This window comes from Falco cherrug, chromosome 1 (genome assembly GCF_023634085.1).
Source record: "Falco cherrug isolate bFalChe1 chromosome 1, bFalChe1.pri, whole genome shotgun sequence".
Taxonomy (NCBI): Eukaryota; Metazoa; Chordata; class Aves; order Falconiformes; family Falconidae; genus Falco; species Falco cherrug.
In genome coordinates, this window is record NC_073697.1 from 111,949,507 (window position 1) to 111,966,090 (window position 16,584).

At 39.5% G+C, this 16,584-nt stretch overlaps 1 protein-coding gene across 5 annotated transcripts in view; it reads right to left on the reverse strand.

Annotated features, from left to right (window-relative positions):
• Positions 1 to 1,189: 1,189 nt before the first annotated feature.
• The window catches only part of SYNRG (synergin gamma), a 43,488-nt gene continuing 28,093 nt past the window's right edge, over positions 1,190 to 16,584 (reverse strand). For 3 of the 5 annotated variants that reach the window (XM_055720522.1, XM_055720514.1, XM_055720501.1), the window contains 8 exons: positions 11,656 to 12,252; positions 11,137 to 11,300; positions 10,359 to 10,412; positions 9,516 to 9,612; positions 9,083 to 9,231; positions 6,648 to 6,758; positions 6,162 to 6,197; positions 1,190 to 5,146 (listed from right to left, as the gene is read on the reverse strand). In XM_055720522.1, coding sequence (XP_055576497.1) covers positions 5,015 to 5,146; positions 6,162 to 6,197; positions 6,648 to 6,758; positions 9,083 to 9,231; positions 9,516 to 9,612; positions 10,359 to 10,412; positions 11,137 to 11,300; positions 11,656 to 12,252 — 1,340 coding nt within the window. In that variant the 3' untranslated portion in view covers positions 1,190 to 5,014. The remainder of the gene's footprint in view (positions 5,147 to 6,161; positions 6,198 to 6,647; positions 6,759 to 9,082; positions 9,232 to 9,515; positions 9,613 to 10,358; positions 10,413 to 11,136; positions 11,301 to 11,655; positions 12,253 to 16,584) is intronic. The other 2 variants (XM_055720530.1, XM_055720506.1) reach the window with 1 other exon arrangement.

The following is a 16,584-nucleotide window of genomic DNA, read 5'->3' on the forward strand; positions in this document are numbered from 1 at the left end:
CAGCCCCGCGCTGGCAAAGGGAAATCTCCGGCTTCTGCAGATGCGCAAGGATGATGCTTTGGCCCACTGAAATAAACGTGAGTTTTGCCATCAGCTGCACGCAGTTCAGGTTTCATGGCTGTGTCCTGGTTTTAGTGACAAACAGACACAGGAGACTGACTGTCTATTTAAAAAAACACTTTCTACTCATCTCTCTATTTTTAGCATGAGTTAAACTGCAACCAGGGAAATGGTAAGAAGGGGAACTAGAGGTTAAAACCCAAGCCTGGTCATTAGTCCGAAGAAGTTTCAAAAGCATGACATTTCAAAGGGGGAAAAAAAACCAAACCAAAAAACCCTGAAATCTGCTTGCAAAGTTAAACTTTACCTAAAAAAAAATAGACTATGTATAATTTAACAGTATTTTGTCTATAAAAAACTGGAAGGTAAAAATTCTCCACTTTGAATTACTGTGTAGATTTTATACACACACTGCCCTAGTACCTAGGGGAGGGGAACTAATGTTCAGCCAAGAAAGCATCAAGACTGACTTTTAAACAAAAGGGAAAGTTAGACCTATTAAAAAAAAAAAGTAATTGCCTAATAAAGCACATTAGGAAATAAAGAATTCATCTGAAATACCCATTAGGGATTCTATTATGAGGAGCACAATGGTATTAATACTTGTAGGTATTGCTTTGCAGAAGTTCCTCTTGTGTTCATTCCAGCAAAAGGTATTCTATATGACTGTTTATTTCCTCCTCAAAATCCAGTTTTTCATGCATGCTCAAATCTATAGAAACCAAAGAAGAGAGAGTGCCGCAGTTTAACTCCGGATTGCTGTAAGCACACCAGCTGGATTTGAGGGGAAGATCATTCCTCCTGCTCCCCACAGGCTTTTTCGAATGGTCGGTACCTTCATTGTTAAGGAGTATTTTATATGTTACCCAGTGAGATGTCTTTCAAATACTAGCCACAGCAAAGGTTTCACTTACACAGCTTCATGGTGTTTAAGGCCCTCTTTGTCAACCTTTCAAGACTTCTCCCGAGGCAGGGGAGGATTTCTGCTGCCCATGTGTTTCTGGGGGGGAGCCCCCTGGACCAGCCCACACAGCTCTGGTTGGAGATGACAACCTTTGGGTATCAGCAAGCAGCAAAAGCAACATTTTTTTTCTAGCTGCATCCTGGAACAAGCCACTTCACAGGTTGGTCAGTTATGAAACGAGCTCTTTATTGAATACAAGGTTTGAATCTCAACAAAGGATTTATAAATCATTGCAAGAATTAAGGGAGTAAACAATGTACTAAAGTCAACTAATAACACTTATTCTCATTGGAATTAAAATATCAGCAGTGACTCCAGCATAGCACAAACCGAAACGGCTCCAACTACTAATCACAAAACCACTTCTAGAAGAGAAATAACGTTCGCCCAGAGGGCAGAATAAAGAATCACAATATAAGAAGTTTTCTGACACTTCATAAAATTATGACATTTATATTTTTAATATTGAGAACTAGAATTAAATACAGGTCCAGAGAGAATTTTTTTTTTTTTTTTTTCAGAAAAAGTAGTTTGTACAATAGCAGCTTTTATTGAAAAGGCAGGTTTTGTTTCAAGTTTAATTAATCTGACAAATAGCTAACTAGAAATAAAAGCATTCATTGGGTTTTCATCAGTTGCTTCTCAACCTGAGGTTGAGCTTCACTATCACTTCATATATAACACACAAATTTCAAGGAAGGAGCTGTTCAAAACAGACCCAGGTGAAGAGAAGCTGCTGCCAGAGGGGAAAAGTCAGTGGAATGGTCAAGTGCATATGTAATGATTCCCACACCACAAATATCCTCCAAGCAGCTACAGCCAACACGGGTCCACAAGCTTGGGGAGATACTCAAACCAAAACATGGCAACGGATGGGCAGGGGAGGAGGCTGGAGCAGGCTGCTCGCTCTGCAGCGCTCCCACCACCAAGGAAAAACTGCAACACACCAAGACAGCACAGAAATGCAACCGGGTAAAGTGATATATACATTAAATAACCAAGCAAATAATCTCTCAGAATTCCAAATAGACACATACAGAAAAATCACTTTTCATAGGTAACCCCAGGGCAGCTCCAGAGAACACATATATTAAAAAAAAAAAAAATCCCATTTCTCTCTTCTAGTGAAAGAATACATGCAGAAGAAGGAGTTACATTTGCAAGATTCAACACAACCAAAGCGAAAGGCAGTGCGTCCATTAGCCCGTATGCAAAGGAAGCAGGGGAACGTGGTCTGGTACAATGCACTGTAGAAAATACTGTAACCTTGGATACAGATTGCAAGGACACTGGGCTTCGGCTGGCAACGTAATATCTGAGAAGATGCTGAATGCAACAGTGAGTCATTTTAATGACTAGGATATGCAAGTGAGATGATCATTGTGCAATGCCTTTATCGAGGGTATCTACATGCAAAACATTTGGTATATTCCCCATGAAGTAAAGGTGTACAGTTCAGAAGAACGCTTTCTGCTTGCCACAAACGCAGTAATATTGCCTGCTGCTTCCCCTTCTGTAAGGAGCAAGCAAGCAGCAGGGTCATACTTCAGTAAGCTCTGCTGCAATTATAATTGTAAGCACCGATTCCTTATTTTTATGGACCAAAGACATGCTGGATACATCTCGGAGAGGGAACTCCCTTGCTTAACAAGTACAAGAAAAACATGACTGAAAAATGCTTTTATGACAATATAGCTGGGACTGTGTTTGAAATAGCGGTTGCTTTAAGTTTCATATTGTGGCCTCTCTTTTTGTGGCGTTCTCTTTTAATTAGAAAAAAAATAATCCTATCTAGCTAAGTGTCCAGGAACTGCGGTGAAAACCCTCGCTAACAATAAACTCCCTTTTCCCGATATAGCATTTCATAAGCAACAGCCTTTGCATCAGCCAGATACTCAAAACCACTTGAGAAGTCCCCTTGCTAGCAGCAAGAGGAGGCATTTGCTTGAAGTCAGACAATGCTTAAGTGCTTCTGTAATTCAGGATGCAAAAGCCAGTGCTGGCTTACTGTGCCGAGTGGCCCCAAACGTCAGTGGGAATGCTCGCACTGGTGATGTATACAGCAGTCCCTAATTACGGCGGGAAACAATGTACGTGGTCAAAAGCTATGGTGCCGACTGCTGATAACTATTTCACACCTAATAAATGAAACAGAGAGCAAGCAATGAGTGACTGCCCTTTTTTTTGATAATTACTGGGCAACAGAAGGCAGGCAGTCACTGTCACACTATGGAAAATCTGCCACTTGATTAGCTTGAGCTTGCAACTGGAGGCACAAGTTGCTTATTTTATGAATGAGCTAATTTCAGGCAGCAAGAAGATTTATTTTCATTTGTGTAAATAAGGGGCCAGACACCTAGCACTCCTATTAGCCAAGATTCTTTCATTTGGTATAATTAATAGTTTAGTATAACCAAGCCTTTTTCTTTCTTTTTTCTTTTTTTTTTTAAATTCAAAGCATTGTTTCTCCTCATTGTAATTTCTATCAGCAAATAACCACCGGTCAGTGTCAGCTACTTATAATGGAGGCAAGATTAACTTGGAAAAGCTGTTGGCATCTTTGGAGGGAAGGGAGATTGTCTAGAGGTCCGAGAAATTTAAGTCATAGAATTAAGAAACAAGTTGTACCTGATGGATGTATACCCCACTTCATTTGCTGCAGACTGAGCAAGACTGGATAGTGGTAAGGCTCTTATAATAATGCCATGAAGCTCCCACTAGGTTTAAAATTCCTTAACTAGCACTACAGCCGATTGCACTGTCATCTGGATATTGTATCTGAAGAGAGAATTGGGTACTTTAGATGTATGGGTAACATTTTGTGATTATTATACTGACCACCTTCCGTCCAGATAGGTGTACCTACCATAAGCAACAAAATGGCAGGTGTGCAATACCCTACTTCAAAAAATAACCTGCTTAAGACCACCAGCTTCCAGTGTTAAATCACACCAAGCTGCAGCAGGAGCTAAGGGCCCCCTTGTGCTGCCACTTCTGAGTCAGAGAAACACGTTATTACAGACAGCACTAGGCTGCATAAGTTACACGCAGGCATCCCACCAAGAAAAGCATATTAACATACGAAAAGGATAATACATATATATATATATATATATACAGGAGCAGACACGCTGTATCAGTGGAGTCCAATTTTCAACAGCGATGCAGCCACACAACTAGCAAGGGGTCAGGTGAAACGTAAGAAATCATACCTGTAAGCTCAGGACAAGTCCAAGAAAGGAGATTGTCTATATTTACAACAGAGTAGCAAAGACAAGTTTTAAAATCCAGCTGCCTGTACTGAAGAATCCAGATCTCATAGGGAAAGCATCAACAACTTTTTCAAGTCCTTATCCCCCAGTACTAACCACTTATGCATGTGAATACAGTATAATTTACAATACAGAACAGTGGAAGTAGTATAAATATACAATGGCTCTCTGCAGTCTCATTCCTTCTAAGTCAGTAATTCATTTTGCCTTGAAAGTTATTGTGACTCGTGCATTGTATGCATTGTAATATTATAGCAGCAAATATTTAAAGGAAAACATCATGGTACATATACCAAAAACATTAAAGAAGAGATTTGTTTGCAAATACGTACTTCAAGTATTTAAGTGGTCACTTCTATGCAAATCAGTCTAGCATTTCAGTTTTTCTTGGAAGCAAGGTATTGGCCTCTCTTTATGCGCTTGGTTAGCAGACTGCTTTTTACAAAGACTAACCAGCTTTCATCTTCAGAAAGACTGAAATGCTGCATTTTTTGCCACACATTTTTTTCTGGTTATTTCTGAAACCCTGGCCACTTCAAGTGAAATTCTTCACGAGCGATTTGTACGTGACAGTGGCTTTAACCCGTTACAGTACACAAATCAAACTGAAACATTTCAAACACTAACCACGCCTCAAGCCTCTCCACTTACCCTATCATACCATTTACCCCAAGTGTCCTGCATTGTTAGACTCAATACATCTTCAGCGCCACTGCTTTCAGAGCAGGTCTGGCAAAATGAGACCTGGAGGTTTTGGCTCCACACAGTTGATCCAGAAATTTGCACAGCTTGCGTGGTATTGGTGCCCTCCGTATGCCAGCTTAAAGTTATCCGTTTCTGAATTAAAGGCCTAAAATAACAAGAATCGAAATGAGTGTGCCAGTCTCATCTGCTCCAGGATCTAGAAACTGGAGTGGAACATGGGTACTGCACACGTATCACCCCAGAATGGCACAGCATGGTAGGACCCTCTCACTCTGAACAGACCACCCAATAAACACTATTTTAGTCTGCAAAGGGTTTGCAGGTGGACAAAACCTTCAGCCATCACACCTGACGCATACTTTGCCTGTTACACCCTGTATTAAGGGAGCCATCTGATAAGCATGCTGCCTGATCTGACACCTGGCAACTAACTCACCTTGATTCATGTTCTGCGACATACCCATACAAGATAAAAGCTTGTTCTGCCAGCCAGTGGCTAGCTACTGCATTTATTTCACTGGCACAAATTTTGTTGTGATTTAACCAGGTGCAATTCTTGATATTAGTGTTATCTTAGGTTGAGTTTGATCTACTTTCTTCTATTAATTGAATCTGCTTTCCAATACCAGCTTCTGAACAGAGTGCATGAAGCCATGAACAAGCTTAAAACATATCGGTGTTTGTTGCTAGGAGATACTTTCCAATGCTTCACAGCTACCTATTTTAAAAAAATATTCTAACCCTGTCCCCCACACCCTGGATTTCCTGCACAGATTTCTAAAAATGCCATTGTGTACTACATATAGCCAAAAGTCAATATTTGTAGCAAAAAACCCCCTACATTTCCCCCTCTTCTGCAACAGACACACAGGCAGCTACAAACTCAGGAACTCACTGCAGTGAATTTTCTACCACACAACAGAAGTAGCACAAAACCAGAAAGCTATTCACAAGATACAGGCATGCAGACAAGACAAAGGGGAGGCTCTAGAGCATGTTAGTTGATCAGATCAAGTGTTACGGTCACAAAAAATGACTAGAAGAAACGGATTAATGATTGGTACAATTGAGAATGACAGCTGAAAGCCAGTTAGCAGTTCAGCCTTCCACACTCAACTAAGAATGATTCTATAAAGAGTATGTTTTTTACAGATTCATACTTTTCTAGGAAGCTCTTCCACAGGTTTCTCTTCTTTCTGAAATAACGTTGAAACCAAAAAGTCAGCAAAACTGCCGATATAGTTAATGGGTTGGCATTACCCTGTACATATCCTGGGATTCCCTCCCAGCTCTGCTAATTGCATCAGTCCCCTCCTGGTGATCCTCAGAGATGCATTTCATAAAGAAAAGTCAGTAAAAGATTCTTATTTTTAAATATATATATATAATTTTTGAGTCTTAGTATCCCAGTTTCTTCCCCATTATGAACAATTTAACTCAACCCTTTATCCACATCTGTGTCATACCCCAAGCCCAATGAATAAGGACATTAACCATTTGAGTCCCATCTATTGGTCAGATTTTGTCTTTGCCACTTCCAGTTACAAATTATAGCTGTGAGAATTTTTTACATACACCCAAGGCCTAACTGAAAGTCCAAACTGTAAATTAAAAATGAGTTTAGCAGTAAAGGCCATTATACTTACTCTACTTCTTGAATCCACATTTAGGAGGCACACTCCACAGGCAAGATCTTGAGCATTTTTAATCCCTGGACGCAGCATACAAGAAGAGAAATCCAGTGAGTTTTCATCTGGCTAAAGAAATAAGACAATAAAATTCAGACATTTTCAGTAACTGAAAAAGTTTCAGACATCACAAGAAAAATTATTGATCCGGTTGCTACCGAGAGCCATGGTGTCACACCGGCAACATGGCAGGGATGACATATTACATTTTCTCATAAACTGATGGGTGATTTAATCAAAGCCATTAGTATGTATTTGCAATCCTGCTATGCAATCTCTATCAGCATTAATTTATAACACTCAAGCTCTTGAAAAAGGGTTAGACTACAAAGGAAAGAATTCTTAAGTTCCACATTCCCACATCAAAAGGGGAAGAAACTTCTGAGAAAAGAGCCCAGGCGGCGGCTGCTACATTTCAACTGCAGTGCATTAAGAACTGGATGAAGATAAACAGTGGTATGCAACAACTATTTGTGCAGCTGCAAGGAAACAGGCATCAGCCAGCACAGCCTTCACTAGTCAGCATTTGAAGTGGTGTCTGTATCAGTGTTTATTGTCCTGAATTCCGTATTATTGCCTGATCAAAAAAGGGCAGTTGTTACTCCTTCTGACGGTTTTTCTGAATGTAGAATACGGGACAGCAGTACAAAATGGGATATTAAGGTTAACCAAACCATAGAAGAATTAAGGTCACCAGCCATACACAAGCTCAGGTTAACGAGAGGCAAAGGCTGGGAGAATAAGCCCACAAATAAGTAATAAATTAAGGTAGTCACTTTTCCAATACATAATCTTACATTTCAAGTAATCTTACATACAAGATAGATGGCTTAAAATTTGCATAAGGACAGTTAAAAACTGTTGAAGTTTTGCTTGAAGATAGTACTGCAAATAAAAACAATGAGTAGAAATGCAAGAAGCTTAAAAAAATAGTGTGATCCTAGAGCACGTGTACTCTTAACCTACAGCATACTCTAGGTATGCTGATCACGCTCCCCTGCTGAACAGCTGGAGAATAACTGGAATCCTGAAAAAAAAAATACCCTTTAATCTTTAAGTAGATCGATCAAATTAATAAAGGCACTCTAATATTTGTTTACCAAATGCATGAGTGAAGCAAATGAGAAGGTCATCCTGTAATTTGCAGTGAAAAACCACAAGGCTGTGCATAAAATTACCTTGTAACAAAGTCCTTTAAAAGATAAAATTAACCTTTCCAAGCACATGCCTCCAAGCTAGGATCCTTCTCTTTACTTAATTGGCTCTTGTGCATCATTTGGGATCCGTGACTGCAACACTAGGAGAAGGAGGCATGGGTTCCACACCTTCCAGTTACCCACGTGGAGAAAAGAAACAATAAGGGGTGATTTTGAAAACTACAGGAGTCCGGAGTCCCTGTCTCTTGGGTACCCTCAGAGGTACTCTGTGTATATGAGAAGTCACTGTTGCAGCTCCTACTATGCTTAAAATTTAACTTGGCTGCTACCAGACAGGAGCCACCGCAGCTTGGAGAACACATGGTCAAGCTTTGGACTTTAAGGTAATCCCTGTAATCTTCCAAGGAAAAGCACTTTAAGAACTAAATTTTAATCCACTTGCTTAAATCAGGAGAGGATCATGATAGCTTTTCAGATTGTTACTATCAACAATGCCAGAGTTCAAACAGATGAATCCCAGTCCATCAACTTCACTTGCCAAGCAGTAAAATATTGAAAGTATACATTTCATATTGTGACAGGCTTTGTGCAATGCAGGACACCACAAAAAATACCTGCTTGCTACCACTGTTTGTACTGGAGAGGTTTAAAATGTGTAACAAGGGACTGATTATTATGGTTTATTCAAATTTTACTAAGTTTCTCTTAATTGGAGAGGTCCACAGACACTCAGGATCTCATCTAAATCATTAAGACACTAAGTAAGATAAGATCATGTTTGTACATAAATAACAGTTTTCTCACAGAGAGCTTTAAACTGGATTCCACAAATAAGTGCATTTCTGTCGCAGCACTCTCCAAACTATCAGGCTGCAACAAGGTCTTTTACCATCTCATACCAATACACTCTTCATGCCAGTCCCTCTGCTGCCTTCTCCTAGCCTCTCTCTGCTTCTTCCTCTCTCTCTTCCTCGGCTGCTCTCTCTTCATTGGCTGTCCAACCTCTTAACAGAACCAGCCACACCTGCACTGCATCTACATCAGCCAACCCACCGCCCCTGAAGCCAGCCCACAGCTGTATATTATCAATGCTAATTAACCCAGCTCCATTCCTCTACACGTTTCCATTTCGCAAGAGAAAAATACAACCCGTAAAGTTAGAACACCCCATGAAATCACTTTACATATAATTATGACATTTCTTTTAGTAAAGACATTGCTTGGTTTTGGTCTTACCGTTAAAGCAGCAAGTGACATGAAGCTTATTAGGTTGTTCCACACTTTATCAATATCCTTCAGCAGCTGCTGGAGTTTCTCACTACAAACAGCAGTTGCTTTGATACCCAGTTCAACTCTCTTTGTTACTCTGTAGACTTCAACAACCCCTGTTGATAAAAAACACAGTGGAGGGGTAGCAGAGAATCCATTGCCAGCACAGGTTCCTGAGACTTTAACTCAGAAATAGCACAAAACAAGGAAGGCACACAAAAGGTTGTCAGGTTATTTCAAAGTAGTAGTTACATTTATTTAGCAGAAGAGTTGTTCCACTATTTCAGCACAGGCAAAGATTAACCTAAAAAATAATACCATTTTTTGAAAGATTGATTCTATATTACTGTTTTTCAGAGGAGAACTTACATTGAAAGAGACATGGTAAATTAAAACATACCTAGTAAATATTCCATGCCTTGAGCAGACTGGATAACTTCCGTGCAAACGGATGAACTACTTATTCCATTTAAGGTATCATTTGCTTTCTTTATGACCTGGTGGAAATTAATTTCATAAAATGATGGTGTTATCCATCTTAAAATAATTATTATGAACAAGACAGTCCCCAACAGAAACTGTTATACAAAAAAGGAGGCAAACTAAATACAAAATCACTGCCATGCTCCATCACACATTTTTATATATTCATCCTGTAACTGCAAGTAGATCAGGGGAAAAGTATGAACATTTAAAACCTTGATGTATTTCCCCAAATATTTTCATTACCAAAATAATAGTTTTAAGAGTATGCATGCATTGCTATCTAGTTTAACAATAGCATTCACAGTTTTGGCTGTCTAATACTCACAGGCAAAGAAGAAATTTGCAGGAAAACTGATCTGGCTGTGAAACAGCTGACACTCATTACCAGAAAAGTAACGTCCCCTCTGTACAGCACATTAAACAAGCCTGTTTCTCAAGAAGTGCTGAAGAGCCTGATGCTGGTATCAGTGCCCTGAACAACATGCCTTAGTGGGCATGCAAAACACAGGAACGCCACATTAACTAGTCAACCTGAAAATTTAGGCAAAAGCCAAACTAATCACAAACGACAGGGAGATTAGTATAGGATCTTTAACTGAGGAGGTGATGCTTCTGCTGTGAGACAGCTTTTGGTTTAAAAACTATAATCCACTTGGGCTGACTCAGACCCTTTCTGCGCCTATACGGTCTTAAAACACTGAATGAGGTGGTACCTACAGGAAGGAGGAAAGGGTTTCAGAGGAGGCTACACACTTACTTGCAGGGCGCTCTCCAAGCATCTTTGCCATTCATATGCATACCTCTCACTTTCCTATTTGAGAGAAAAGGACAGTCTGAATCTTGTTCTACACACATTTCCCTTTCTCCTATCACAACAGACATACAGCAGAGAGGTATTTTAAGAGACTGTTTGTAGATTAGCTACATAAAATTTCAAGACACCTATTTCTAGTATTTCCCCCATTCTCTAATTATTCTCTTAGCACCTGAACTCTACAATTTGATTTCTGGGAGTTAGAGCTAATTTCAAAAGGAAGAACGTATAAGAGTAAAACATTTGCATTGCACATACCTACTCCCAACACATTCGTTACAGGTCTGCTGTTCTAGAAATGGGCATTAGCAGAAGCTAATCTGAGTCCATTTACCATCTAGTCTCAAGACGAGCAAGAAAAACAACCACCACACAGCCAAAAAAGTTAAGCCATTTCCCAAAGCCAATGGTCTCAGTGCCAAAGCTGAGATTAGATTTGTCATAACTAACTTCTAGTTACAAGCTTGGACTCCAAGGTCAAGTGATTCTGACCGAGTTTCAGACAACAGCATTTTCCCCACAAGACTTTAAAGACAGGAGAGAAGGAATCTCCTTTATGAGCAGTTTCTAACCAAGACATCTAACCTTACCCAGATGCCATCTTAGCATCATACCCTAAGTTCAAATAGCTAAAGTCCCAAAGAGTTGGATACAGAACACTCTTGGTATCACACTGATGGAAGTCATTCTCAATTTACTTGTATTCCAGGTAACTCCTTACCTCAACTTCCCCAGTCAAGTCTTTGTATTTGTCTCTGATGACAGGCAAAGCAGGCTTCTCACTTAGAGTATTTGAACGATCTCTAAATGGCTGTTCCAAAACTGGTAAAGGTGAAGAGCGACTGATTTCTCTGTCACCTAGGCTTAAGCTCCTTTTATGAGACCCTAAAAAGTTAGGTTATAAACAAGTTATTCTTTTACTCATAAAGGCACAGACTATTTAAAATTAATAAAGTGGTAGCAAAGGTTGCCCTACTGCTCCAGAACAAAGCCTTCTATTTACTTAGCAACTGGTGCAAATTTCCCCAGCCCCTCAATTTGTACAACTTTTTGGCACCACAATATATTTTTTTTCTAGAAAAAGACCTGTTCCAAATGCCATGGAATTGAATAAGAAGATTCAGCTCACTTCCAGTAGCCTTTGGAACAATCCCTATTAGCTAACTTATAATTCAATTAGAAAAATTAGCCTTTGATAAACACATGCATTATGAGCTTCCTCCACCCTGCGCAGGCTTACCTTGAACAGACAGGTCAAAGGTAGCCAGTTCATTCTTGATCATTTCTTCACTAGATTTCACCTTGCCTTGGGAAGTTGCCACCAAGAAGTCAAACTTGCTGATTTTTGGCTTTTCACTTTGGAATTCTCCAAAGTCATCTGTGGACTCTCTTCCCAGTTGAGAAGAGATACCACTACCAAGGAAATCTGCCTCCTGATTTGTATCAGCTGCTGCATCCTGTGCTTCTGATGATGGTCTTGCAAAATCACCAAAGTCTCCAATGTCATCATCACTTGGACCACTGGATATTGGTCCAGAGTCTTTAAAGTTTGCAAAGGCTGCAAAGGAAACATCCTGTAAAGCATCCTCTGTGGAAAAGGTTGTCACTTTGGAAACTGTTGTCATGGTAATGTTTTCTGAACTGCCAAACAAGGTCTCCTTCTTCTGAAGAACAGAAGTAGCTGCAGAGGATCCACTTCCTGAAGACTGGACAAAGGAGGAGAGCTTCTTGCCCTGATGAATATCTTCTTTGTCAGACCAGTCGTAGCTTGCCAGGCTGCTGACTGCAGACCCACTGTTATAGCTTCCAAATGGGGCGCATTTTAAGTCATCTATATCTGAAAAAGACAAACCCCTACAATTAGAAGCTGAAGTTCAAACGTTAATCTCTCTACACTGTATAAAAACAATGGCAACTTGCTAAGAGTCTTAAAGAACTGCAAGAACACACACAGTGAATTGTTGTTTCAATGAGGCTTAGAGTTTGCACAAAAATAATGTAAAAAATACCTAAGCAATTAATACAAAAATTTATCCATTTAATAAATGTAAGCCTTGACCTTTGTATATTGTCTTATATTTGAAGCTGAAAGGCACCTTTCCACTACAGGTAGTGAAACGACACTTTAGACCCCCACGTTTCTAGACAGTACAGACTGCACAGATCACCAGTTCAGTTTTCTGATACTGGCTGCAGAATCTACAATCAAAACCAACCACATAGAAGACTGGGCTAACTTTTCCATTCCCTCTGATAATGTATTAATACACTTTAATTTTATATTCATGCTCTGATACAAATTATGTATAAATGTGCTGCAAAAAATTTAAAAAAACAGAAATCCTGTTTAAGCTTATCACAGTTACTGCGGTGCCACATGGCCGACTCTTCAAACTTACAGGTTCCAGGAATGACATGAATATTGCAAAGATCATGTTTTAGCTTTTACAAACTATTTATTCAGTTAAGTATAGAGAAAATCCAATTATTTTGCAGAAAGCTCCAAACATTTGATACTCACCTGGCAATTATATGGGCCAATAGGCTCTTCTCACTGCCATGAGCAGGTATGAGACACAGAGCCTGGCTGCTTACATTAGAGGCAGGAAAGGAGCCTGCACAGTGACCAGGGTCTGCTGGGCTTTGTCCGTTATTCATTCAACTGATCTTTCACGTTTAGACTGAGATTGATCCATAGTGAAGGCACAGAGAGCCAGGGGCTGGGTAGTTTTCATAAAAGCATTAAAAAAAAAAAAAAAAAGCCCTACCATACTACATTTGGCATTTGTTTTCCAGCATTAACAATTGTCAGTTTGGATTAGACATTCAGCCACTGCTCAGCGCCTAGGGTCAAACGGTCTCGAGGTAAAGCAAACCCAAACCAGAAAATATATTCTCTTAGCATCGTTTTAGCTGACACTCTTGTGATAAACATTATGGTCTTAACTAGCTGGCACACAGCAGCAGCAACCTGGGTTTAATACAGCCAGGGTGGGAACAAGCTGACTTTCCAGCTGCCCTCTTTATTCGATCTGGCCACACCAGCCCAAGGATTAAGCCATTTTAACAAAACATTTCTTCTTTGATTTATTCATTTTGCTGGAATGGGAGAGCACACTATGCTTTAGGATGCTTTCCAGGCATGACCCACATACATAGCTAATTAAAAAAGTCCCACAAATATGCAATATAATGATAGAGTTTAATGGCTACTACAATAAAAGGCCCTTTGCAAGGGGTCAGTGATGCATGGTGTGTCATCTATCAGATCTTCCTAAGGGACAGTCTTCCTGCAGCTGCTGCATTTGCACATGACAGCATCTCAATAACAAACCTTAGCACCTAGCATATATGCATCAAGATTTCAAAGTGCCATTCAAATATTAAATTTCTAGAGCAAGCAGTTTACAGAAGGGTAAACAGACCAGAGATGAAATCACCTGCTTATGGCAAAACTGAACAGAAAGAAGGCTCCGAGGTGAAAAGGAGCAGACTTGCAAGGGATCAGTAATTTATCACAAGAAACCACACCTTGTGCTCTCAAATGTACGGTTTTGTTTAAGGAAGTTAAATGAAAGCTTTGCTAGCATTAAAGAGAGTGCCAGAATAACCTCCAAAATGTTAGCCAACTGTAATTAATCCTGGGATCTTGAAAATACCACAGTACACTAGGCAACCTTTCCACCCGCCCCCCTCCAATTTGTGTTGACTCCAAAAGCCGGCAAAGATTTAAGCACTGCTATTGTTTCAGCGTTCACCAGGAAATGAAAAGAAAGGGATGATCCTATTGTGAAGATCTGCACATTCACATTCTATTGTGAATGATTTCTTTGATAATTGCTAAGAGTTTGAGCTGAAAATACATCCTAAAGGACCAGGTCAGTGTACTCCATCTGATCCTGGCTCAGGGACAGGCAGAACCAGCAGCAGGCTTCAGTGGGAATCCTGAACACCCCATGCCTCGCCTGCAATCAATAGGCCATGGCAGGGAAGGCAGAAACAGTGTTTTAATTATTCACAAATTAAGATTCAAGATTCTCTACGTGAGTTCATGCAGACGTGAAACCCATCTGCATAGGTGTAAGAGCTGAGACTAAATTTAATAGTTCAATTCTGTACATTTTATTTATTTGAATAGTTACGAAAGGATTACTCTGGTGAATACACTTTCCTAAGGTATTCTATTACAGGAAAAATACTGTGTTCAGAGACAGTGTTTACAGCTAAAGCCGTCCTAAAACAATTTATTGAAAAGTATGAAAAGTAAGAATGTATGTGTAACTGTCCGTAATCCAAGGTAAATTAGCTTTTATAAGAATTTTTACTCCATTGCAGAAGACCAAACATTTGCTGTGCCAAGCACTGCACTTCATAGAATCATTTGTGACAGATGTTTTTGAGTAGAGGAAGTAAAACCATACCCTTTGTCATAGCTATGGCAACACTAAAGGCTTATTTGAGCTCTTAGTACCTTTGCCGCACAATGAAGCGAGGAGCTTTCCCCTCAACAGGTGGCACAGCAACTTGCCACCAGCCTAATAAGCAAAGAAGCAGTTTGCATGTGAAAAGCACTTCTTGGCTAACCCTAGAGAACTCTTCATGATGTGGGTATCTTTATTATTGGCAAAAAGATTGTTTTATTAAGCAGTGTTAAGAACTGCTCCTCCAACAGCCTTTTTCTTAAAAACCAAAGTTACGTGTGATGAATAAAAAAGCTCCAGTTACAATGCTCCAGTTGTAGCCTCTGATGTAATAAAAGCTTCATTTTGCTGGTATGGCAATTCAAAATTTTAAAAGATGCATGTGTACCCATAGTATTTTTTTCAAAGCAAGAGATGATTAAGTGGGGGGAAAAAATTAATTACTTCTGACTAAACATCACACTTAAGGAAGACAGATTCTGTGCAGCTACCACCATTTCCTTCTGGAGGACACTTTTAGTAAGAACAGAATCTGAACTGCTGAGAAGCATCAAATTTTATCAAAAAAATGAGCAAAGACTAAATTCATTCAAACTCTTATGAAAACACTTTGTTTTGTGGATACACAATCTTTTTTTGCAAGGTTAAAAGTGATTTCTTAGTTAGCATTTTTTGGAGAGCATACAGCAAATTCCCTGTCGAAGCAGGGCAGATCGTGAATTGATCTTGCATTAGGAATCCTACAACCCTACCACAAGAGATTTACCAATAGATTTCAGTGAAATATATCGCCATAAATCAGTATTCCTTAGTAATCTCAGTAGCAATTCTGTGGTGTCTTTCAGAAATGACACAAGAGATTTGAGTTTAGTTTTGTTATAAAAACCCAAAAGCTCTTACTCCCGATAGAGTTAAAGCCACACGTCATTAGCACTGTCAGCTTTGCACTGGTGAAACCACAAAACACACCCAGATTAAATCACTGGATATAGATTCTCAAATCACATAGATGGGGGCAAGATGGGATGGGTGCATGTGTGCCTGTAGAAATCCAAGTCAGATCCATTCAAGTATCATGTAACCAAACTTCTTTTACTCAAAAATATTCTCTAGTGAACCGAGAATGGAAAAAGTGATCTCCACAGCGTCATGCTGAAGGGCAGTAAGTTTCCAAAAGCTTTAGAAACCAAACCAAATTTGTATTTCTTCCAAAGCAAAAGGTTTGAAGATATTTACCATTTACTTTCCATCCATTTTGAACTACCAAACCATAGTCCAGCCTGCCTGGTCATCACCTGGGGCCAGCCACAGCTATACAATCCAGCCTGCTGGAGAGAGGCAAGGCAATAGCTGCCAAGGAATGTACGGGAGAATACTGACAGAGGATGAAAAACAGTTAAAACACCATTCCCCAGCGTTATCTCATCTACAGAAAAACTTGACATCCTTCATTTCAGCCAACTATAACAATTTATTTCAACGACCAAGGATTAAGTTATGGCTGGAGGCAATTTACAAGCTGGAGCCTTCAATGTCAACAGTTTAATCATTTAAGGAAAACTCTTGACAGCCTTAGTGATATTCTAAAGAAAACTGAAAAAGACAATTCAGAAGACTGTAATATATTTAGTGATTTTAACCAACATAGTTTTTATATTTCAGTTTATATTAAATACTGATGAATAAATAAATCTCATGTCATTTTAGGGTTGTTAGAGTGATGCACGTGGTAGCTAGTTCTGTTCCTT